The sequence below is a fragment of the Trichosurus vulpecula genome, chromosome 1 (genome assembly GCF_011100635.1).
Source record: "Trichosurus vulpecula isolate mTriVul1 chromosome 1, mTriVul1.pri, whole genome shotgun sequence".
Taxonomy (NCBI): Eukaryota; Metazoa; Chordata; class Mammalia; order Diprotodontia; family Phalangeridae; genus Trichosurus; species Trichosurus vulpecula.
In genome coordinates this window covers 34,943,067-34,967,377 of record NC_050573.1, presented here as the reverse complement: position 1 = coordinate 34,967,377, position 24,311 = coordinate 34,943,067, and the positions used below count along the sequence as shown (strand labels likewise).

The 24,311-nt window shown below is 43.7% G+C and overlaps 1 protein-coding gene across 1 annotated transcript in view; it reads right to left on the bottom strand.

The window, feature by feature from the left end:
- PPTC7 (protein phosphatase targeting COQ7) overlaps window positions 1–20,482 on the bottom strand; it is a 37,054-nt gene extending 16,572 nt beyond the window's left edge. The window contains exon 1 of the mRNA XM_036761080.1: window positions 20,195–20,482. Within this exon, the coding sequence (XP_036616975.1) occupies window positions 20,195–20,432 (238 nt within the window). The 5' untranslated portion in view covers window positions 20,433–20,482. The remainder of the gene's footprint in view (window positions 1–20,194) is intronic.
- Between the last annotated feature and the right edge of the window lie 3,829 nt (window positions 20,483–24,311).

The following is a 24,311-nucleotide window of genomic DNA, read 5'->3' as shown; positions in this document are numbered from 1 at the left end:
CATAAAGGATAAATTTAAAACAATCCCTAGAGAAAAGGCAGCAGAATCACAGAGGAACATTTAGGTGGATTGGCAGGGCCAAGGAAGTGGCATATAGCCAGCATATATGTCTGTGGAAGCCTTCTCCTAGCACAGCAAGAGAAGCCAATCTCAATCTCATTGTTTGTATGGCAAAGTGATATGCAGAATTTCAGCCTCAGGGAATCCCAAGTTTTGAAATTCTAAAGCATCTGAGCATCTCTCGGTCTGGCCCTCATCTCTGTTCTGAACTCCCGGGCCCTATTACCACCTAGCTAGGTGTCTCCCCTTGAATGTCTGCCATCAGCATCTCATACTCAACACGTCCAAAACAGAATTAGTTATGTTCCCTATTTAACTTCCTACTTCTAGCAAGAGCAATGCCATTCTCCTAGTGCTCCTCAGCTTCTAAATGTCAGGACTCACTCTTGATGCCTCTCTCCTTCACTCCTTCCACCCCATCTAGGCAGTTGGCAAATCCTGCTCTGAGACAGAACTGCCACACTGCCCTTTTTCATCAGTTCTCTTCTCTCCATTCACCCAGCCTCTACCTAAGTTCAGGCCCTCATCATCTTTCGTCTGGATCATTGCAATAGCCTCTACAATAGTCTCCTGGCTTTAGCCCTGGCTCTCTCCTATTCATTTTTCATAGAGCTGCTCAAAGAGTCTTTGAAGGGCACAAATCTGGCCATGCCACTACCTTATCCAAAGTTCTCAGGGGCTCTTAACTGTTTCTAAGGCCTGTCAGAGTATGGCTCCAATATTTCCTTCTGGCCTTATTTTACACTACGTCATTTCATACTATGTCCCAACCCAACATTCCATTTCCTGTGTCCATGTATTTGTAGAAATTTTCCAATCTTCTCAATCCTCATTTGACCCTGTAGCTCACCCTTGTCTCCTTGATTCTCTTCTCTAGTTTTTTGGGACACCCCTCTCTCCTGGTTCTCCTCCCACCTGACAATCCCTTCTCAGTCTCCTCTGCCAGATCCTTATCAAGATCAGGTCTTATGATGGTTAAGTGTCCTGCAAGGGTCTGTCCTGGGCCCTCCTCTATACTCTTTTACATGGTGATCTCATCAACTCCCACTGATTCAATTATTATCTCTATACTTATCATTCTCAAGTTTATTTATTCATCTTTAACCTTTCTGCTGACTGTTTCTCCAACTACATATAAGACTCCTCAAACTGGATGTCCTACTGACTAAGATGCCCTCTTAAGCTCAACATGTCCCAAACCGAACTTATCTTTCCTCCCGAATCCTAGTCTTTTTCAAGTCTCCCTCCTCCTGGTCCTTTGGTCTTGCAACTTAGGTGTCATCCTCAAATCCTTACTATCACTCTTCCTGCCTCCACCACCCCCAACACAGCCAATCTTTTGCCAAGGCTTGTCAATTTTACCTCTGTGCCATTTACATATTCCCCCTTCTAAGGATACTGCTGCCAGCCCCACGCAGGCCCTCATCTCTTCATGCCTGGATTACTACAATAGTCTGCTGGTAAGACACCCTGCCTCCAATCTCCCTTCACTACATTCTATCTTCCATTTAGCCATTAAAAGGGAAGGTCTGACTGTATCATTCGACGCCCCATCTCCTCCCATAAACTCCAATGGCTCCCTATCACCTCCAGGATCAGATATAAAATCCTCTGTTTGGCATTTAAAGTCCTTTATAACCTGGCCCCACATTTCCAGTCTTCTTATACCTTACATCCACCCTATCCCAGATAATCTTCTACGCAGTGACACAGGCCCCCTTGCTGTTCCTCCAACAAGATACTTTCTCTCTTGGCTCCAGACATTTTCTCTGGCCTAGAATGCTCTTCCCTCCTCATCTCAGCCTCCTTGCTTCCTTCAAGCCCCAACTAAAATTCCCCCTCCTACAGGAGGCCTTTCTCAATTCCTCTTCACTCTAATGCCTCGTTTCCTATTTATCTGGTATCGAGCTTGTTTGTACATAGTTGTCTATATGCTGTCTCCCCCATTAGCTTGTGGGTTCCTCAAGAACTGAAACCATCTTTTGCTTTTCTTTGTATTCCTGGTCCTTAGCCTGGCACACAGTGCTTTGATACATTTTTACTGATGGGCTGTCTTTGTGCTTGGCATATAGTCCCTCTTCTTCATCTCTCAGAATCTTTATTTATTTGCCTTTAAGATGGCTACATCTTAGGCCTTCCATAATCCCCTCAGGTGTTAATGTTCTTCTGCCTCACATCACCTTCCAATTCTATATTAGTGGATCTATTATACTCCCCAGTAGAATGTAAGCCCCACCTCCTCTCACTTCTTTGCAGTCAGTGGTGAGAGAACTATGAGTGTGGAACAATACACGTCAAACTTTTTAATATGTTAGGTAATTTTACGCAACTGTTTTTTTTCCTTTCCTTTTTACATTTTGTTATAAGAGAGAGAGGAGCAGAAGGATGGAAATATAGGTAATATAAAAAAAAGATATCAATACAAATTAATTTTTTTTTAAATGGAAGGCCCTCAGGGGAAAGGCCCTTTATGTCTTTATCAGAGAGTTTTGGAGTGGGAAGGCCCTTCAGAGGTTGTCTAGTCCAACTGACAATTAAGCAAGAATCCCTTCTACAACAACCTAGCTTCTGCTAGAAGATCCCCAGAGCACCTCTGAAGGTAGCCCATTTCATTTCTGGACACCTAATTGTTACTATTTGTCCTATAACCAGCCAAATTTGTTTCTTCTCAACCTTTACCCATTGCTCTTCACTCAACTCTTTAGGCCTAAGCAGAACATGTCTAATCACCCTTCCACTACTGGTAGACAGCTAGTGTGCCTCACCCAATGAAGTGTTCTCTTCTGCGGGCTAAACATCTGCTAACTAGCCTAGTTTGCAGACTCCCTTCTCTGAGAATTAAGATGTCTGCCTTTCTCCAATTCTCCTACTGTCCCTTATCTCCCAAAGATCCTGAACAGTGGGCTCAAGCACACCCGCCCCTTCAGTACTTTTGGATGTAGGTCATCTCAGACAGGGGACTTGAAGACATACGTAGTGGGAGGGGCTCTGGCTCTCCTACTAGCGGCTTCCTAGCTTGAGTGGCCCTTTCTATGGGCTTGTCAGTCCAAGGACAATCCTCAATGGCAAGAAGAAAAATGGAAGAGCTTGGCTTTCTTGAGCTCCTCATGAGCATCTTATTTGCTCCAACCTGCAGTCCTGGCCCTTCTTGAATCTACCTTTTCACCAATGCAATTTTAAGAAAAATTACTGGGGCAGCTAGGTGGCGCAGTGAGTAGAGCTCCGGAAATGGAGTTAGGAGGACCTGAGTTCAAATCCAGCCTCAGACACTTGACACACTTACTAGCTATGTGACAAAACACTTAACAAATCACTTAACCCCAATTGCCCTTCCTTCCCCCTCAAAAAAAAAAAGATTAGAATAAAAATTTATTTTATTAACTTTGCAACTCTCAACTAATTCTGAGATTTATCATTCTTCATTCTGTCCTTATAGGACTACAGCACACTCTTGTATTCATCCTATTACCTGCCCTTATTTCCATTTTCTAGTTTTTTGAAATCTAAATGGGAGTTTCCTATGTACCCGCATTAGTTTACATTGGTCTCTTTGGATGACAGCTTTCTTTTTTTCACTGGGATTACTTCGCTATGTCTTCAGAGTTTTAGTCTTATCAGATTTCCATCCCTTCTGGGATGACTTTCCTTACAGAATTTTAGTCCATGGGATCCGGTCTTTCCTTTGTCTAAGGAACTGTTCCAGCAACCAAACAGTTACTTAATAAATGTTTACAGAACTGTATAACAACCCCGATATTTTGGTGGCATTATATTAATAAGAACAAGGTGAACTGCAGTAACTGCTACCTTCTCAAGCAGTGATGTTAATTTTGTGAACTCCTGTTGAGGTTTTCCTGTTTTCCTATAGTATAGACACTTGTTTCCACCATAAGAGACATAATTTGAATGGAGCAATTTGTGGTAAAACAAGAGTCCAAGTACAGTCCTTGGGAATGCCATCGGAATCATTGTTTTCAAATTGTTCAAGGAAAAATTTTCTTCTCAATCAACTTCTAATCAAAAATACACAATTAATTTTGCTGTTAAATGCAAACTGGTTTCATCTCTAAATGTCCTTCACATATAAAACATGTGAAACTGATATAAGATTTACAGTTGACCTTGGCATGAACTATGTAATCTGACAGCAGGTTACAATCCTGACCTGATAAATTTAGCACATCAACATTAATCAGATTTCTCCCAGAATAGTGCACAACCTTTCAGACACCTGTTTGCTTCTCTCAGAAAGGTCCCATTAACCGAATCTCTTTAAGGAAAAGAGGGTCAAAGTACATACAACCTAGATTAGCAAATGAAAAAAAAAATCTTGAAAATCCACATACTTTTTATTTCCTTGTGAAGGACAAGTTATATAACGCAGTCTTATGTTGAGGATTAGAATCTGGATAAAACTAAATCAACAGTATGAAATATATATATATTTGAAATATGATGCTATATTTTATTTTTATTAGCCATAATTGTTTCTTTGAGGAAATTGAAAGTATCCTGTATCAGAAACACAAAGTTTCAGAGCAAACTAGGACAGCTAAATTGGGATTTATTTAGACCAGAATGTGAATGCCATTCAGGATACATTTCAATGCTGGGGGGGGAGGGGTAGAGAAGGTTAAATATTCCTGGCAAAACATGTAACTGACAGCAAAAGATCTAGGTTTCCCAAAAAGAGTACAAAAAATTAGTTTTCATAAGTTAGGGCTAAACTTCTCCCATCTCCTCCTCCCCCAAAACATTAGAACCTACACAATATTTCCACAAAACATTAGTTGGCAGTCAGGTCCCTTCCTACAATGCCAAGTCTTGAAGCTTTCTGTTGAGGTATTTAGAAGATGTTGAACCACTATTTTAATAACTGCATTACACTGAGAGATTGGAGGAAGGCCTTTGCCATGCTGGCTGGACCTCCTGAGCTCCTGAACTGGCTTTAAGATGATCACAGAATTGGCAGGCATGGAAGGTTCATGATGTGAAAGCTCCCACATCAGGAGATGATCTATCCACAGACACAGTGAAAAGAGAACCTAAGTTCCTTAAGGGCAGAACTGGTGTAACTGTTTCCTATTTGTCTTTGCATCCACAACACTTAGAACAGTTCCTGGAACACAGCACTTAATAAAAGCTTCATTACTAGGAATGATCTCTATTCCCTTTACAGAAATATAAGCATAAATCTACTTAAGGTCCCCCAATGGATCTCTCCATCTGCATACCCATTAGCAGCCTTACAGCAGTCATCATATGTATATTTGTGCACTTGTCTTATCCCAGGACTACTGTGACAGCCTAATTGGACTTCCAACTTCTAACCTCCTCTGCCCTTTCCAAACTCACTCTTCACATAGCAGCCAAGATGATTTTACTTTTAAAGCTCTATCTGACCATGACACTCAAGAAACCAATATGGAAGCTTCTTCTGGCCTCTAGGATAAAACACTAACACTTAGGGTTGACATTTAAAGTCTTTCAAAAGAAATATAGTTCCTACCTACCTCTCTAGGGTTAGAGACTATTTGCTTCACTACTTACATGTTATAACCACCCCCCATATAAGTTGTTTCTTATTCTGTCTTTGTATTCTCAGGGCCCAGCATAATGCTTTGCAAACAGTAGGCATTTAATTCTTGTTAGAATGAAATGGATTAGATTGTAGATTCTTTGAGGGACAATGTCCTGCTTATTGTTTTCATCTCCCCCTCCATGAACTGAAGGCTAACATGATAGTGTCAAGTTCATGAGATATAGAGCCAAAAGATATGGCGCTGAATCCTACCTTTACATGACCTTGGACAGTTTCCTCATTTGTAAGGTCAGTTGTTTGGACTATACAACCTCTAAGTCCCCCTCTAGAGCACAGAAGAGAACCAAGCATCATCACCTCAGTCTGTTTGCTGAAAGAGGTTTGACATTCATTCCAAATGGGAAGGGATGCCCTGCTGGGGAACAGACAACAGGGGAATTTGTGTGCAAAGACTTCAGAAGCCCAGAGTAAACATTAAGTTCAGGCACCTAAAGTCATTTAGAGAACTAAGTGAACCCACAGCAATGAAACCTGGTAAAAGGTGGGATCCCATTAACTGCAGCTTCCATTCTGCACCAGTGAAAAATAAACCAATACTTGTTTTGTTCTTTTAAATGTCTCTCTTTTTCCATATTAAAAAAAAAACCATAGCTTTTGTTAAAAGTATAACCTCAAGCTGGCCAGGCTGCTATGTTTGCTAGCACCCACAGTCCTGTAAAGGACTGTCTTTATCATAGAGATGAAAGCTTTCTGACAACTCAGATTGGTGAAGTCCATCTTGTTCATGGAATTCATGCATCAAATTACAATTTTAGATATGAAATCCCCAACCTGAAGCATTCATAACATGTTACAATCGTGGTAGAAACCCCTTCATCTTTCTCTTTCACATTGATTTTTTTTTAAATTTTTATTTTCAGTTCCAAAATCTTTCCTTCTATTCAGCCCTGCCCCCTACTGAGAAGGCAAATGATACAACACCCATTATACGAGTAAAGTCATGCAAAACATATTTTCACATTAGCCGTATGGGGGAAAGAAGCAAAAATAAAGAAAGCGGAAAAAAATGCTTCAATTCTCTCTCTTGAGGTAGACAAAATTTTTTATTGTAGGTCCTTTGGCATTGTCATGGATTATTATATTGATCAGAGTAGCTAAGTTTTTCACAGGTGATTATCGTTACAGTATTGCTGCTACTTGTATACAATGTTCTGGTTCCGCTCACTTCACTTTACATCAGTTCACATAAGCATTCCCAAGTTTTTCTGAAACCATTCCTTCATCATTTCTCCTAGCACAATAGTATTCCATCATATTCCATCACAATCCTAGACCACTAGTTTTTCAGCCATTCCCCAACTGATGATGGGTATCCCCTCAGTTTCCAATTCTTTGCCTACTTTACTAAAAATATTTTTGAGTGTAAAGATCCTTTTCTTTGATCTATTTGGGATAAAGACCTAGTAGTGGTATTTCTAGGTCAAAGGGTATGCAGTTTTACAGCCCTTTGGGTATAGTTCCAAACTGTTATACAGAATGGTTAAACCAGTTCACAACTCCACCAAATTAGTATCCCTATTTTCCCATATCCCCATCAGCATTTTGCCATTTTGCTTTTCTGTCACAGTAGCCAATCTGCTAGGTGTGGAGTGGTACCTCAGAGTTGTTTTAATTTGTATTTCTCTAATCAACAGTGTTTTAGAACATTTTTTCATGTGACTATTGATAGCTTTAATTTTTTCTTCTGAAAACTATCTGTCCACATCCTTCAATCAACTGTAAAATGGCTCTTATTTTTATAAATTTCTCTCAGTTCCCTATATTTTGAGAAATGAGACCTTTATCAGAGAAACAGTGTAAAATATTCCCCCCTACCCCAGTTTTCTGCTTTCCTTCTAATTCTGGCTGTGTTTTCACATTCATTTCTGATCTAGAATTTCAATATCATAATAAAAACATCATTTAGTCAACACCTTTGATACTACTAAGGGTACAGCACTGGCAGCCTAAAAGTTGTTTAGAGTAAAAACAAATTCTCTCCAGGAATGGTACATAATTTCTCATGCTCAAGTTTTCCATAAACACACATCAGTTTAAGGAAACAGCCCAATAATCTCAAGCCTCCATTAATAACTCTGCATCACATATCTTTAGCTGAAGGATTTTCATTAAGACCCCTAAATCTAATCATTATTACACTGAAACAATAATCCCACACTTGAGATAACAGTAAACTGATGCTAAGGCAAGAAAGGAACATTCCATTTTTATATAAAATTATTTCAATTGGGTTATTAGCTTTATGAGATCAGAGTACCTAGCAGAGGTGACTGGGGCTTGTCAACTATTTTCTGAATCCCTTCTATAACCTGGTTTACAACACCGCACTCTGAGTCCAGTGTTTGTGGAAAGTATGGCAACTCAAAAAGACAAGTTCAGGGGAGCCTTTAACAATCCTTAACATGTCTTACAGTACTGTTCAAAGAGAACAGAATTTCTCCTCACAACCAATTTTTAAGCCAAAGGACAAATTTCCACTTTTAGAATATATTTATGTGTACGTTTAAATGGGAAGGCTTTGTTCTGGACAAATTCCATAAAATTTGTGTTCTTAATTCTAGAATTACTAGACTTAAAAAAAAAACACCCTACTTCTCCAGCTGTTAACAGCCAATGAAATCCTAATTTTCTTCTAAACCTTCTAGGCAAAATGTGTTATAATTGCTTCTAGAAAAAAAAAAGGCTTAGAGTTAAAATTAATTCCAAACAAAACTTGATGACATGTTAAAAACAAGGTCTTCCAATTATACATACAAGCCCATCTACATAACTACTGAAAACCAAAGGTCTATCTCTAACTTCAACCAAATAGAAGGACTTATGAACTAGCAACAGCTTCAATTCCCCATTTTCCTATCCCCAAGTTCCGAAGGATATCACATAGTACTAATTTTTAAAAATCCAATTCATCTTCATATTGACATAAGAAGAGAATTAACAAAGCAAACATATTTTCTAAGAGAAAATAACTTCTGATGAACAAAGGTTATTGAATGCCAATTTGTTTATTGGCTCTTTTATGGAAACCTTTAATATTTTCTGGGTTTTATATACACTTAAAATAAAATCTCAGAGTTTCAGTCATCATTACTCAAATGATACATATTTATCCCTACCATCTTCAATGACCTTAAAGCATTTTATGGTTTTACAGAGAGGTGATTCTCCCATCAGTGAAATGTGTCTCTCTTCATCTATTAGAATTATTTAGTATAAAACCAAAATTTTTGAGGAAAACTTTGGGTAAGGCAGAACAATTAACAGGGTAATACTTCGACTAGTTCATAATGCTAAAATGTACCAAGAGTTAAGTACTACAAGGAGGAAAGATTTTACATATTGGACTGAATTGACACAGCAAGTGTTTCCCTGGCAAGGGACTTTAGGTGACTTTAGGCAATACCCTCAGATCCCTGGAATTCCCTTTAAAGACTTTTAATATTTATATATGCCACAGCTATTTGTCTAATGTCTACATAAGACATTAGAGTCACAGAATGAGATAAGAACTCGATTTCTCTAAGTGATAAAAATATACCAATATTCCTTGAGGTATAGATAATAAGATTAAAATGAGAGAAAGAATAGGAAATGTCATACCTACAAGTAATTATACAAAAGAGAATAAAAGATAAAAGTAGTGCTTTGGCTAACAGTACAGTTTTCCTTCAGCGAAACACATAGATTATGATATCCTGGCACTTGAAAAAGCAAGTGAAGCCGTTATTCCCTGGGCAAAAACTCCCCACAGCGAGAGCCTGCAGGTAACCTACTCTGGGCATTAATCACAAGCAAGCAAGCCAGCCATTTCTAATCCCTCCAAGACTGCATCTACGTCAGAAACACAGAGAAGTCTCTAGGCAGGGCACAGCTGAAGAGCCAAAGCAGTGAACTTGTGAGACTTTATAGAAAAGCTGCACAAAGAAAAGGAATTTTTCTTGGTTTGCCTTTTGTATACCCAGAACCTAATAGTGCCTCCCACACAGAGGCCCTTGACAAAGGTTTGCAGGATTGAACTGACTCAATGGAGGAGAGGTCCAAGCCACTTAAGAGGTTTTCTGGCTGAAACCTACAGGCAAATTGCAATTCTACTAAAGAAATAATTTGTCTAAAAGTCAAAAGCAAAAGAAAGGAAGAAATGAAAAATTCTAAACAACGAGATATTCATTCTTTCAGCCAAAATCGGTCATTCCTTACAAGTTACCTGCTTTAAAAATACCCTAATAATTCTAATCCTTAAAAACACTGGAAAACTGGTTATCTATGTGAGGCTTTCCTATTAATCAAAAATTCCCAGACCATGGGGAACATATTTACCAAATTTTACAGATAAAGTGCTAGCCTGGGAGTCGGGAGGCCCAGAGTTCAAATTGGGCCTCAGACCTGTACGACTCTGGGCAAGGCATTTAACCTTTCTGTGGCCCAGTTTCCTCATCTGTAAAAAGGGGATAGTAATAACACCTACCTCACAGAGCTGCTGTGAGGCCTAAATGAGATAACAGATGTACAACCCTCTGCAGACTTTATGGGCTCTATAAATGCTAGCTAACAGTACTTCCAGTACTTAATACTACCGCTACTTGGACAGGCAGTGAGTTCAAGCTCTTCCTGTGACACACAGTGGAAGCATGTCTGCCTCTCAGTGCTCCAGGTCGGATCGATTGGTGGAGAAATATTTCTTAATTTTTTTCAGAAGTTGCTTACAAATAAATATACAATTATATCTACTTACAAATAAGTATTCAGACTAAGATCTACACCCAAAGAAATCCTATTTTAAGTATTACATAGAAGCTAGCATTATTACCTGAAAATAATGAAATCGTACCAAAATAGGGAATTTAAAACATTTACACACGCAGAGATTCTGACTACTCAAGAGAAATGTGAATCAAAAAACAGTACTAGAAGCACCACTTGTGATAAGCTCAAGAGACAAAGACTCAACGAATAATTTTTATTGCTTAGCAGGTCAAAGGATTTAGAACTGGAAGGGTCCTTATGATATCACTTGCCCAATTTGCTTTATTTTTACAAAGGAGGAAACTGAGTGGGAGAGAGGTTGGCCAGGCGATTCGCCCAAGGTTGTACAGGTTGGCCCTTGAGCAAGAACTTAGAGCTGGAATTCAGAATCTGGATTCAGGGCTCTTTCCATCAAACTACCACCATAATAGTTTAACTATCAACTGTTCTCAACAATATTGCTTTTGTTTTCCAACAAATTCTATAGTTTTAATAAAGTTCACTAAAAGATTTTTTTTAAAAGCCCCTTTAAAAAAAGTCATTTCTGAAACACAAACATCTATTAAATGTAAGGACTCTTGTTAAAATTGTAAGAACTCAACAGACTTTTTTTTCAAATACAGTTGCAGATAGGTCATATAGTGGATACAGTGCTGGGCTTGGAATCAGGAAGACCTGAGTTCAAAACTGACCTCAGAACTTACTGTATGACTCTGGACATGTCATTTATCTCTGGTTTGCCTCAGTTTCCTCACTTGAAAATGGGATAATATTAATACCTACCTCCAAGGGTTGTTGTGAGATCTTATGAGAGAACAGCACAGTGCCAGGCACACAATACGTACTCTGTAAGTGCTAGCTATCACTATCATTGTTGTTGTTTTAAGCCTAAAGAGAAAGTTTCAGGTTCGTCCACTTGACTAAGTTCCCTTAGTAAAAGGATCCATGGCAACATATTTTGTGGAAGCCCAATTTTTGCTTCCTTAGATAGCAATGTAGACATAAGTGAGGAGAAGCCCCAGCTCTCTCCACTTCCCCTTTTTCTATTTCATGATTTAAACGCTGTATTTTTCAGTATGTGACAATACGAAAAAATCTAGCCAACAACTTTTCAATGTTGATACCCTTACCTTGATTAAAAATAAGGGCAGATATAAATCAGTATCAATTGAGTTTAATGGATTTTAAGCGATGCAAAATTGAATTAAGTCTGTGGGTAGAGACAGCAAAGCATGCCACAAACACTTTTGATTATTGAAGACCATTAGCAGCTCAGTACCTGTGAAGGGGACAGTCTGGGGTAAGTTCAAAGGGCCTGCCCAAGCTCTCAGAGTTCCTCCATTTTCAATAGTAGAACATGATTGAGATAGTCATGTTTAAACTTCCTCATTTCCCAGAAGCCCTGAGAGTCATTATTACCCTCTAAGCTGCAAAGATGACTTACTACGGAAACATAGGTTTTGTTTGCTTCATTCAATACTACTAACCCTTTAACATTTGCCTTAAATCAGAGCCACACAGCAATTCTGAGATGTCAAATATTAGATTCAGGCAAAGCTGAAGGGTCATGATTGTCACAATCAAAAGCAAGAGAAATACCTTTTATCTACAAAACAACCTGATGCCTGAGAAGGCACTTGTCCTCCAAATTGTGAGGTCAGCTGATTCTTCTCAGGCATGAGCACCCTAGTAAGCCAGGACTGGTGCAGCCTTGGTGCCAAGGCTAGCCATGTCTGGTTGGGGAGGGCACAGCTGGCATCTACACCAACTTTCATCAGGTGCAGACTTAGCCACATCTAGAGAAATGAAAAAGAAAATCCTGCAGAAGTGACAGAAGACCTGAGAATCCCAGGCATGTGTGTGTGGCTGGCTGGCCCCAGCAGCAATACTTTTTCCCACAGCTGGGACCCTGGCAATCCTGCTGAGCAACATGCAGGGTAAGTCCACCTCCTCATGCCGGTCCTTTCTCCTTACTTCATTAGTACCTTTGATCATGTAAAAACCAAAATACATCTATTGAACTTAAATAAACTATTTCATGTACTGATTAGCCTCACTGGAGAAGATCTGCGTGTGTATGGGATGGGGGCAGCCTAGATTTCTGAGACCATTAAAAACCAATTTTCCATTCAAACCTTCATGAAGCACCTTCTACATGACATTCAGCTCGAGGTAGAATACATATACACACCACAGCATGGTCTCACTCTTCTGGTAAATTTATTTCACAAATACTACTACTGTTAGCTTGATTTTTCATACTACTTTTCAAAAGACTGTCAACTCCCCTAAATTAATTTCAAAACACACATCCCCTTTTTGGATGGTATTAAAATAATTATTTTAAAGAGACACCATGCTTTCTTACAATACACTGGGCATGTATAAAATGAGCTGACCTTCATTTACATTTAGCTTGAACTTGACACAATTTATTTGTTATATTGAAGGGTATGGCTTCAGATTTTCTGGCCTAATGCTATTGCTTCTTGATTCACACAGTAGAACAAACTCCATGTAGACATTTTGGCAACTATGTCTTGCTGATGTTTCATAAAGTTGTGCTAAAGTTCAGATGATATAAAAACCCAGTTAAGATCTGCAGCTACCTTCTGCTACAATCAAATTATGGATGGATACCTTTACGATCTTGACTATTAAGGTTCTAAGCATTATAAAAAGACTAGTTATTCACTTTACAGCAAGATTCTTCTCGGTTCTGTAAATAGTCACTGTCCTAGGACCTTTGTACTAGCTTACAGATTAACTACATGAAAGAGGCTGGAAATCAGAGAAAGAAAGCTAAGATCTCTGATGAGCAAAAGACATAAAGTATCTCTAGAATTATAACGTTAAGTCAATGCGAAGTAAAATGCTCCCCACTGTAAAAATTCAAATTATACAAAACTGTATTCCATATGAGGGGAATATGAAAAAAGTATTCATAAAAATCAAGTTCCTAGTTCCAGTGGTGTAATCTTAAGTAGTCATAGCACGGCAAGAGAATTCAGAAAAATTCATCCCACAATGACTAGTCAGCTATGTTTTCTAAAGCCTTGATATTTCCAGCAGTTGCCAGAGAATGCTATTCTCTGCTGAGCCCAGATTTTGACACTTCCTTGATCATTCTGGTTTTTGGTGCTTATTTTTTCCTTTTAATCTAATCTAATGAAATGAGGAACTGACATTCCAAACTTAGTACTTTTAAGGTGTGACTGAAAAAAAAAAACCTAGAAAAGGTATTATGTAACACAAGGCATGACAAAAAGTAACATGACTGATTTGGGATAACATTTTAGAAACTCTTCTAGATGTAACAGAGACGGGTGATGTGCTGATCCTCTTCAACAGCCCCCTACAGTCAGGTGCACCACCCAACACCAGAGGATACAGAGACTAACAGCCAACCTCCATCAAAGCTAGTTGCCACTCCCCCCTTTGGCTCCGCCCCTTTATGGATGGCAGCACTTTCCTAAGGAGTCAAAGTGGATCCTCCAATCAGAAGCTTAAGTCCCCCTCCCACTTAGGGAAACATCTGATGCCCTGCTGTGTTTTCCTACTTCTTCAAGCCTCCAAGTACCATTTGAGGAGCTGAAGGGAATTAACAAAAAATAATAGGAGAGGGAATGATGAGAGTCAGCATCAACTCTCATCCACCCAGCCACTAGTTTAATCTTCCCACCATGATAAGTAGAGCTGAAACACTGGAAGACACACCTGCCCCTTTATCACAGAGGATGGGATGTCTAAATGGTCTGGGGCCTCCAAGCCTGAAGAGGCTCTCCTCTTCACTGCACTGGCTGTACCTCCCTGCTCCTGTGGGGTGGGTATGTCAGTGGGGACTGCTTTTGAATATGGGTTGGACTGGATGGCCACTGAGGTCCCATCCAGCTCTCAAATTCTGTGCTTCATGTCTGGATGTGGCTCATGCTCCCGAAGTTAGAATCTCCCTGTTAAAATCTAAACACAGTTAAGTGGCTAGAGGGCCCATGGAGCTTTCCCATCACCTTCAGAAGTCTTTCATCCCCTCCTCTGAACACTCCCTACCTCTTGCAGATGGCACAGGAGGAACGTTGGCAGGGCTCTTACAAAGAGTGGTCTTAAGCTCTCCAGTACTCACTTTACAACATCTTCAACAACAAACATTTGCCATGAATGTGAATTTGACTCTCAGAAACAGACCAGATGGCTGGTAAGGTGGGTACTGGATAGTACCATTTAAGAAAATTTCTTTAAGGAGGAGATACCTATAAAAGTGATGAGAATGAACTGGTATGAAATAAATGACTCTAAAGATGAGTCATTTGACAACGATCTATGAAATGTTTACTAAATGTTTACTGTGCCAAATGCTATAGAAGATATAAAGATGAATTAAGAGGAATAAGATAAGGTCCCTCACCTTCTGGAACTGATGGGGGGGGGGCGGGAAGAAGAGGACGCCCAGGGTAAGATATATAAAATAGCTATACCATAAGGCAAAATATCAATCAATCGATATTTATTAAGCACCTACTACATGCCAAGCACTGTGGATACAAAAAGAGGCAAAAGATAGTCCCTGCCCTCAAGGAGCTTATACTCCAAAGGGGGAGACAACATGCAAACCAATAAACACCAAATGAGCTATATACAGGATAATAAGGAAATAATTAAAAGAGGGAAAGCACCAAACTTCAGAAGGTTTACGGACAGCTTCCTGTAGAAGGTGGAATTTCAGTGGGGACTTGAAGGAAGCCAGGGAGGCCAGCAGGCAGAGATGAGGAGGTCTGCATTCCAGACAACGGAGTCAGCCAGAGAAAATGCCCAGAACTGAGCAATGAGAGATGTAAAGTCCTGCTTGTGCAACAGGCAGGAGGCCAGTGTCACTGGATCAAAACAGACATGTCAGGGAGTAAGGTACAAGAAACCTGGAAGGGTAGGAGGAAGCTAGGTTATGAAGGCCTTTGGATTTGCTCCTGGAGGTGACAGGGAGGTGAGGTTGGACTTTTTCAACAGACCATTCCACAAGCGTATCTTAATCCATCTCAGCTTGAGGTGGATGGGACAATGGTAACCAACAACAATGAAGGGGTAGAGCTTTCTCATTTTGTTTCTGTTTTCTCTGTCAAGGAAAATGATCTTTGGACTGCAAAGGCCAGCACTAAAACGGCCAACGGGGAACTGACACCCAGATAAGTAAGGAGATGCTAAGAAAGCCCCTAGCAGTCCTCAATGAATTCAAATCATGTGGTCTAGGAGAATTACATCCTGGGGTAACTGAATGGTTGAGCCATTGTCAAGGACATCGGAAAGACTGGACAGAAAAGGTGAGGTGCTGTAGATGTGCAGGACAAAATGACAGATGTCTTGATTTTCAGATAAGAGAAGAGAACAGAGTCTGCAAACTATAAACCACTGAGCCTGACTGATTCCGGCAGAAATTCTGGAAAAGGTCATAAAGAGCATTAAGTGAATATCTAGAAAAGGAAATGGAGATCACAGAAAGGCAGCACCAAGAGCAGGTTCTGAAAAGCTAAACTCATTTCCTTTTTAGACAGGGTTACTAAACTAGGAGATCAGGGCTGTCATAGACACAGTTGACCTAGATTTTAGTCAAGTATTTGACTAATACTATTTTTGTGAAAAAGATGGGGCCATGTGGACTAAATGATAATATAGTTAAACGGATTCAGAAGTGGCTGAAGGGCCTAAATTCAAAGACTGGCCATTAACAGTTCAAGGTTTACTTAGAAACAGGTCTCCAATGGAGTGCCCCAGGGATCTGTGCTTCACCTGATGGTGTTTAACATCTTTATTAATGACTTGTTTGGAGGCACAATGATCAAATCTGAATCTGTCACATAACTAGGAGGGATAGCTAATATACTAAATAACAGAGTCAGGATGCCAAAAACTCTTAATAGGCTAGAGCTGAACTGAATGAGATCCAACAGACAAGGATACATTTAAAGTCTTACACCTGGGTTAAAACAATTTAATTTCACAAATAATAGTTGAGAGAGGCATGGTTAGACAAAATTTGGTTTTATAAGGGACTGAAAGTGCCCTGGGTGGTACTAGGGTAGATTTAGTACCTTAGAAGTCAGCAGGTTTAACTTCCATATTTCATAAATGAGGAAATTGAGGCTCAGTGAGTCAGAGAGGTTAAGTCACACAGGTAAATAAATCCTAAGTGACAAAGCCTAGATGTGCACTCAGCTGCTCTGGCCACAAGCCTCATTCCCTTTCCCTGCCTTCTGTATACCCCCATCCATTCCATTCCGTTAGACTACATTTGTACATTGACCACACTGACTAATTCCTGCTGGTTCCCTTACCAAACTTCACTTACACTTTAGGTTGCTCACCATCCTGAGTCACAACTGCTTTAAACCCAGCACAATGCCAATTTAACTGAGATGGTTAAAAGTGACCTGTCACTATCCAAATGATGCACAAAAGCTGGCATAACAGCTGTGTACATTTTTAAGCTGATCTTTCTAGCATTTCAACTAAGTTTAAGTGATGTAATTTGGAGCTTCATAAAAATTACCTTCAAATACATATTTTAAGGAAAGATGTTACAGAGTATGGTGTACGCAGGCCCTTTTGGAAGAGAAAATGTGTATTTTAGTGTTCTGATGCTGTGTGCTGAGGGATTTCTGTTGCATTTCAGTTATGAGTCATATAGTAGGGAGCAGACTCTAGTAAAAAAAAAAAAGAGAGAGAGAGAGAAGGCGCAAGGCAGGCACCAGACCAAAAAGGATTTCTAATTTATACATTTAGCATTTTTTTTAACTTGGCAGAATTATGGAAGTGAAATTTGCCCTGTGGTGTGGGTGTGTAGGTTATGGGCAAGCCAAGTGATGATATATTGGGTCAAGACAAAAAAAGGTAAATAATTTTCCTATTTTGATGTCCTCAAAAAAACCCTCAACTGGAGTATAAAAGAAGTCAGGGTTAGTTATAGGTAGAAGTAGGACAAAAGGGGACAAAGTCCTGTTGGTACTGGTTAAGTTCTGCTTGAGCCAAGAGTAAGTGTGGCCTATGCCAATTTTCCAGGAGCAGGGAGTGGTTCTTCTGTCTCACCACACCCACCTCTAAACCACAGTGCCTGGCTTTTCCCAAAAGAAATTCAGGGAGGACTCCCAGCAGAAGAATGTCAAACACCAAGTTCTCTGGCACACTTTAGTCACTGCATGACTAACAGGCCAAATCACTTCGGGAACAGAAGAAACAAAACAGTTATCTCTTTCTTACAAAAGAAAAGAAACACTTTCACTACCAAGAGCTTTTGCTCCAAAGAGTCCACAGGTCCTGGATGCCCACAGTGAATTAATTCTTGGTTATCATATAAGCAACAAACACCTTCATCCTCAAGAACACCCATTTTCTGGAAAGGGAGGGTTGAGGGGTCTCAGGGTGCAAAAGAGCCTTTGTCTTGCAGCTCCAGTCCAACCCCAGAGAAGCAGGGACCGACACTCACTGCTCACCATCACCTCTTCCACAGCCTGCAGCATCAGTTAAGTCTATCAAGGGGCTGGGAAGCAGACAGCAGAACATGACCCCTCCCTAGGACACTGCCTTTGGAGTGAGACTTATCATCCAAGACAATGGCTAAGTCACTTCCTCAGACAAACTGGCTGACCCGTGAATTTCTGCCCTTTCCTCCTACCTTCCTACCTCCTTGTCTTTGCCCACACTGTTCCCTACGCCCCACCAGCCTCATTCTCCCTCCTACTTGGGTGAATTCCTCTCCACAAATTGAAGCCCAATTCAAATGGCACCATGGACCTAAAATCTCCCTCAGTGCCCTTGGTCTGTTACAATTGCTGATCTCACCTGGCCCTGTTTTACAACCCAGTGCTTGTCAGGCAGATGCATTTGGGTAGATGCATTATGGCTCTGATCTGAGAATACAGCTTAGCAGCCATCCCCAGAAAGCCTTCCCCTCCCAGATTTCCTTCCAGCTATTCTATACTGATGCTGTATGGACCATAGCACTTAGCACAGGGCCTGCACTTAGGAAGTGCTGCTTACCAAATGCAGCTAGGTGGTCAAGTGGATCCAGTACCGAGCCTAGACTCAGGAGTTCAAATCTAGCCTCACTCATTGACTGGCCTACCCTGGGCAAGTCACTTACCCTACCCTCTAGATGACTCAGTTTCCTCGAGTTAAAAAAAGAGATGATAATCATAGCACCTACCTCCCAGGATTGTTGTGAGGATCAAGGGACATATTTGTAAAGCACCTGGGCCATGCCTAGCATGTGCCAGGTACTTAACAAAGGCTTGTTTCCTTCCTTCTTTCCATGACTGAAGGAGACCCCTCTCTCCCTTTACCTTTCTCCTCTTTGCTCTCTGTGTATATGATGCAGTGGGAAGAACCATGACCTCATGAGCCAGAAGAGTCCTGGTTTGAATCTCACATATCAACAACTTCCTAGTGTGAAGATGGGCAAATCACTTTAGCTCTCTGAGTTTCCTCATCTATACAGTGGGGATAATCCCAATGGCAAGTCCCTAATTCACAGGGTCAATGTGAAGCTGAAATCAGATAATGTATGCAAAATGCATTGCAAACTGTAAAGTGGAACATAAATGCCAGCTGTTAGCATTAGCTGAATAACCATGGGCAAGCCACTTGACTGCTCCCAGCCTCAGTTCCCCCTTCTATAAAATGGGGATAACATCTGTAGTATCTACCTCCCTCAGCTGTTGTGAGGGCTGAATTAGAAGACAGAATGAGATGTATGGAAAGCACCAGGTATTATTCATTACAATTTTAAACAGAAGGCTCAGCCCCACAGAACTTTTTTGAAAAATCAGATTAGAAGCTTACTCCACAGCTTGTGCAAAGTACATGCATTCAGAAGACAAATATTAATGTCTCTCCCTTCAATATCCTTTCCTCCTTATGACCACAACTTGAAAAGGGCCAGAGGTCAGAAGCTGGATGGGGGAGGCAGAGAGTGCTTACAAGTGCAATGGAAAAAGGGAACTCCTGACAGCTCTGATGGAAATGTCACAGAATAGGAACCAAACTGACTTTGGATCACATTTCTGGGACTCCTCACATGCCACCATATCCTCTGAAGGTCCTTCTCCACTAAAGGTCAGCAGTGACACCCTAACTAAATGCAGTGACCGTTTTCACGCTCTGTACCCTGGCATTCACAAATCAGCTGACAGCACTTGCTCCAGCTCCAGGTTAAAGGAGAATTTTTAAAAATTGATGAAGGGAAAGTTACCAAAACCTCTCTCCAACTCTCAACTTTTCTAGTGCGTCTGAAACCTAAGGAATCCCACTCCCAACTTCTCTTGTCAGAGCCGCAGCCAGGGTGACATCTGAACCCGAGTTCAAAGTCACCGTGTCCTTCACTCGACGAGGAAGTGCTCCAGGTCTTTAGGGCGTCGGAAGGAGGAAACCACCAGAAGACACCCAGGTCCCCAAAGCTCCCCGGCCCCTCGGCGCGCACTGTCGGTCCTGGCTGCCGCCCCCCGGCTCCCCCCGGCTCCCCGCGGCCTGACAAGTTACAGGTGCAAGCGGAGCAGGCCCCGGGCACCTGTGGCCCCGACGGCCCGGCCCAGGCCTCTCACCACCCGGGGCCGGGGACGCGTTCGGGAGGAGGGAGCCGGCGAGCGCCAGCCGCGGTCCCCGCGCCGGGGGTCTAGGCTCCGCACGACCTTGCGGGGGATGGGCGGTGGAGGGGCGGCCCTTCGGGGCCCGGCACGCACGTGCCCGAGGGAGGTCCGGCGCGGGGGATGGAGGAGGCGCGGGCCGATTGCAGCCGAAGCCCCGACTCACCCAGCACATCCGCGGAGCGGTGGCGGGCCACGAAGCAGGCGTCGTCCCCGTAGCAGACGCCCTTCTTGAGCAGGCCCTTGCGGAAGTCCTTGCCGAAGCCGCAGCCGGCCGTCACCAGCCCGTAGTCGCCACCGCCGCCGCCGGCTCCCCCGCCGCCGCCCGCCCGGGGGTCGGTCTGCGAGAGGCCGCCCAGCACGGCCCGGGCCACCAGGCGGCCGTACGACAGGACCGAGAACATCGCCGCCGCGGCCGCGGCCACAGCCGCCCCAAGGCGGGGGCCCCGCAGGGGAAGCCCCGCGCCCGCTGCTCGCTGCAGTTGCTGCTGCTGCTGCCGCCGCCGCCGCTGCTGCTGCTGCCGCTGCCGCAGCTCCTCGGCCGGGGCCGCCACTGCCGCCGGGGCGCCCGCCCGCTCCTCCTCTGGGGAGCGCCGAGTCCCAGCCGAGAGCGCCCGGGGAGCCAGAGCCGGAGCCGGAGCCAGAGCCGGAGCAGGGTCAGAGCCCGGGCTGCCTCCACCTCTGCTCGACCTCAGCTCCAGCGGCCTCCGCCGCGGCCGCCGCCATCTTCCGCTCCACTAAGCGTGTTCCGGGGCCTGCCGGCAGCGCCGCCTACACCCCGGCCGCGGCCCCGGCCCCGCCCCCCGCCGCCGCCAACCGCCGGCGGCCAACCGCCAACGGCCGCGGCCCAGGCCTCGCCCCTGCCTCGCTCCCGCGCACCGCCCCCACTCCAGTCACCGGTCAGGGAGTCGGCCCCGCCCCCCCGCCCTTTCTCCCCGGATTCTCCCGGCAGTAAGCTCCGCCCCCTTTCTCCTCCTTTCACCCTCACCTCCTTTCTCTCCCGGTTTGTACTAAGTAGAATAAGCCCCGCCCCCTCAGTCAGTTCCCTCCCTCCCCATTTCTAACCAATAGTAAGCCCCACCCCCTCCGCTTTCCCTTCTTCCCTCCCTCCTCCAGTAAGCCGTGCCCCTTCTACGCTTCCTCGCCCCGCTTTTTTCTGTCTCTCTCCACCTCTCGAATAGGAAGCCCCGCCCTCCGTTATCTCCTCTCTTTTTCCCTCCTCTACCCCTTCGGGGACCAACTCCTTCTGACCTATCCCTCTCCTTAGTCAAATGTATAGGCCCCGCCCTCTCCTCAGCTTCCACCAATTGCAATTCGCTCCATCCGCTGCTCCCAGCCTCAGCCAACGCACAGGCCCCGCCCCCACCCCTGTCTCACAGTTTTTTACCTCTCTGTCTTTCCCTTGCTCTGGCCCTACATCCGTCAGCCCTCACTCGAGGGGTAGACCTTGCGCCCTCCCCGCTTCTTCCTCTCTCTCCTCTCTCCCTCCCCCACACCCTAGGACTCAGACCCCGCCCCCTCTGTCCTCCTCCCTCTCCGTCACACTCCCGCCCCCACCCAGGCACGGATCGGTTACCACGGGTCCCACTAGCCTAGCCGGCTCCAAGGACGAGAGCCTGTCTCGTGGCCAGGAAGTCCGGAGGGTCGCGCTGCCCTCTGGGAGGTGTAGTCCCGTCTGTCCTCCCATCCCCCTCCAGGCCGGGGGCAGCGGCCCCGTGCTTTATTCTCTTAGGCGCGGAGCTACCCAAGGTTTTAGGGCCCCGGGTCAGGACACTCGGGGCTTGGCGGACATTGTTCCTGTTGCACGAATGGAGAGTCGAGGCCCTGAGAGGTGCGGCGATGTGGCGACCCTAGGGCCTGAGGCGGGAGCGGACCCTTGGGCTCCCCGACCACAGCCTAGCTGTGCCTCTCAGCTCGTTTGCTCATCTGTAAAATGGTATAAAAGGCAAAATGATGCCGCAGCCCGGACTTGACGAGGTCGTTGGGAGGCTCCGATGGGATGATGTGTGCCACGTGCCCTGTGACCCCGAAAATGAGCGATATGAATGTCAGTTATCATCCCCCACTCTCACCTTCCGGAAAAGCAAACCTTCAGCGCCTACTGGTTAATACTAAACACTTATTGAGCATCTACTTGTGCTAAACCCTTTACAAACGTTACTTCATTTGATCCTCTCAACAACCCTGGGACGGAGTGGCTATTATTATCCTCATTTTACATATAAGGACACTGAGGCAGTTAGCAATGAAGGTCACATGTGTCCAAGGTCACAGCTGGCAAGTGTCTGAGTCCAGATTCGAACTCGGGTCTCCCTGAATCCAGGCAGAGTGATCTCTTCTCTGAACCCCCTACCTGGCAAACAGCTGCCTGTCTGTCCTCCTGATATTTCCCGTTGCCTCCTTATTTCTGCCTGTGGAAAGCCACCTCACGGCCCTGCTCAGGTACCGTGCTCTCGACTGAGCTTTTGTTGCCCGGCTCCCACACCCATCGCCACTCCCTGCAATTGGAAAGTTACCTCTTTCTCTTTAAACATTCCCAGAGCACTTTTTTCTGGCTCCCTCATTTCTTCCCGTCATCTTCTACCCTGTTTTCTATTTATCTCTGTATATTTCCTACTTTCTCCTAGTAGACTGCATGCCCCTGGAGGGCAGGAACTGGAAAATCTGACCGGCCCGTTGCAGACTGGGCACTTAATATTGACTGAATTGAATTTCCTCCCTTGTTCTAACAGTAGCGATGTCTCTAAATGGACCATCATGTGGAATACTCTTTGTCCTAGAACCTCAGGCAACTACGAGCCGGTTCATCTGGTATTTTAAAATGTGTACAGATAAGCACCAGAAGGTCAAGTGGTTATCCAGGTTTTCCAGAAAAAGGAGAATCCCAAATTGAGGCATATCTCCAGACAACCTTACTCTGTATATCATCCAACTCTGTCTCAGAAGGGCCTAGTGGGTAGGAGACCCAGCACATTGAAACTGGAGTCACAAAGAGCTGGCTTCCATTCCCATCTCTGGGACCCAGGGGTGTGGTCACGGGTAAGTCACCCAATTCCCCTGAGCCTCTATTCTGGAAAATGGAGATAGAAACGCCTACCTCACCTCCTCAGTTCAGGCCCTTATCACCTCTTGCCTGGATAATGGTCTCTCAGGCTTCCCACCTACGTGTCCTTGGGCATTGTTATAATAAGCCCACAGGAGATGACTCTTATCTGGCACCTTTGAAACTTTCTAGCGCTGACTAGACAAATGTTAGTCAGCATCACCAGTTGACCAAACAGGCCTTTCTCCAGACTTTGTCTTTGCTACTCAAACTAGTCCCGGGTACCAAAGAAAGGTGAAAACAAATGCCCTTTCGCTATCCCCCTTTGTGACTAGAGAGGGTTGGGTAAGAGAGTTCTCACAGTTTGGTTCCTTGTTTCATTTTCGTAGCTGCTACAAAATAAGTTCACGGAAAGGGAGATACAGCAAACAACAACATAATAGTTTTGTTGTTGGAAATGTCCTGTTATCAGTTGGAATTTAAATTACCTAGATATATAGAATCCAATTTATAAGAGATAATTCATAATCCATTGAACACATGCAGGCGGCCAAAAAGGTTTGTAAATACACACATCACAGAGTATCTAAGTTGCTAGCACTTTGTGTTTTGTCTCTGTATCCCTAGCATCCAACATCATGATTTGCACTTTGGTGTTGTCCAGTTGTGTCTGACTCTTTATGACCCCATTTGGGGATTTCTTGGCAAAGATATGGGAGTGGTTTTGCCATTTTCTTCTCCAGCTCATCTTACAGATGAGGAAACTGAGGCAAACAGGGTGAAGTGACTTGCCCAGAGTCATACAGCTAGTAAGTGCCCGTGGCCACATTTGAACTCGTCTTCCTGACTCCAGGACCAGGGGTCTATGCACTGAGCCACCTAGCTGCCCAATTTGTACTTACATGGCATTTAAAATGCCTATTAGATTGGTTTATGTCGTATTCCCAACCTGCTTCCTCCTTGTTTCTTTGTTTGACGGAAGCAACATGGTTTAGTGTTAAGAACGCTGTCTTTGGAGCCAAATCACTTGGCTTCACAGCCTGTCTCAGGCCCCTTGGCCTGCATAATACCAGGCAGATCGCTTCCTCCTTTTCTGCATCTCTGTTTCTTCATGTGGGGGTGAGCTCCTCTTGCCTTTGTCTCAGCAGCGCTAACAGGCAAAAAATTGTCCTTTGGGGACTTGCCCTGAGACAAAAGTCCCAGATGCCAATAAGCCAATCCCCTCCCCAACCCAAGGGCA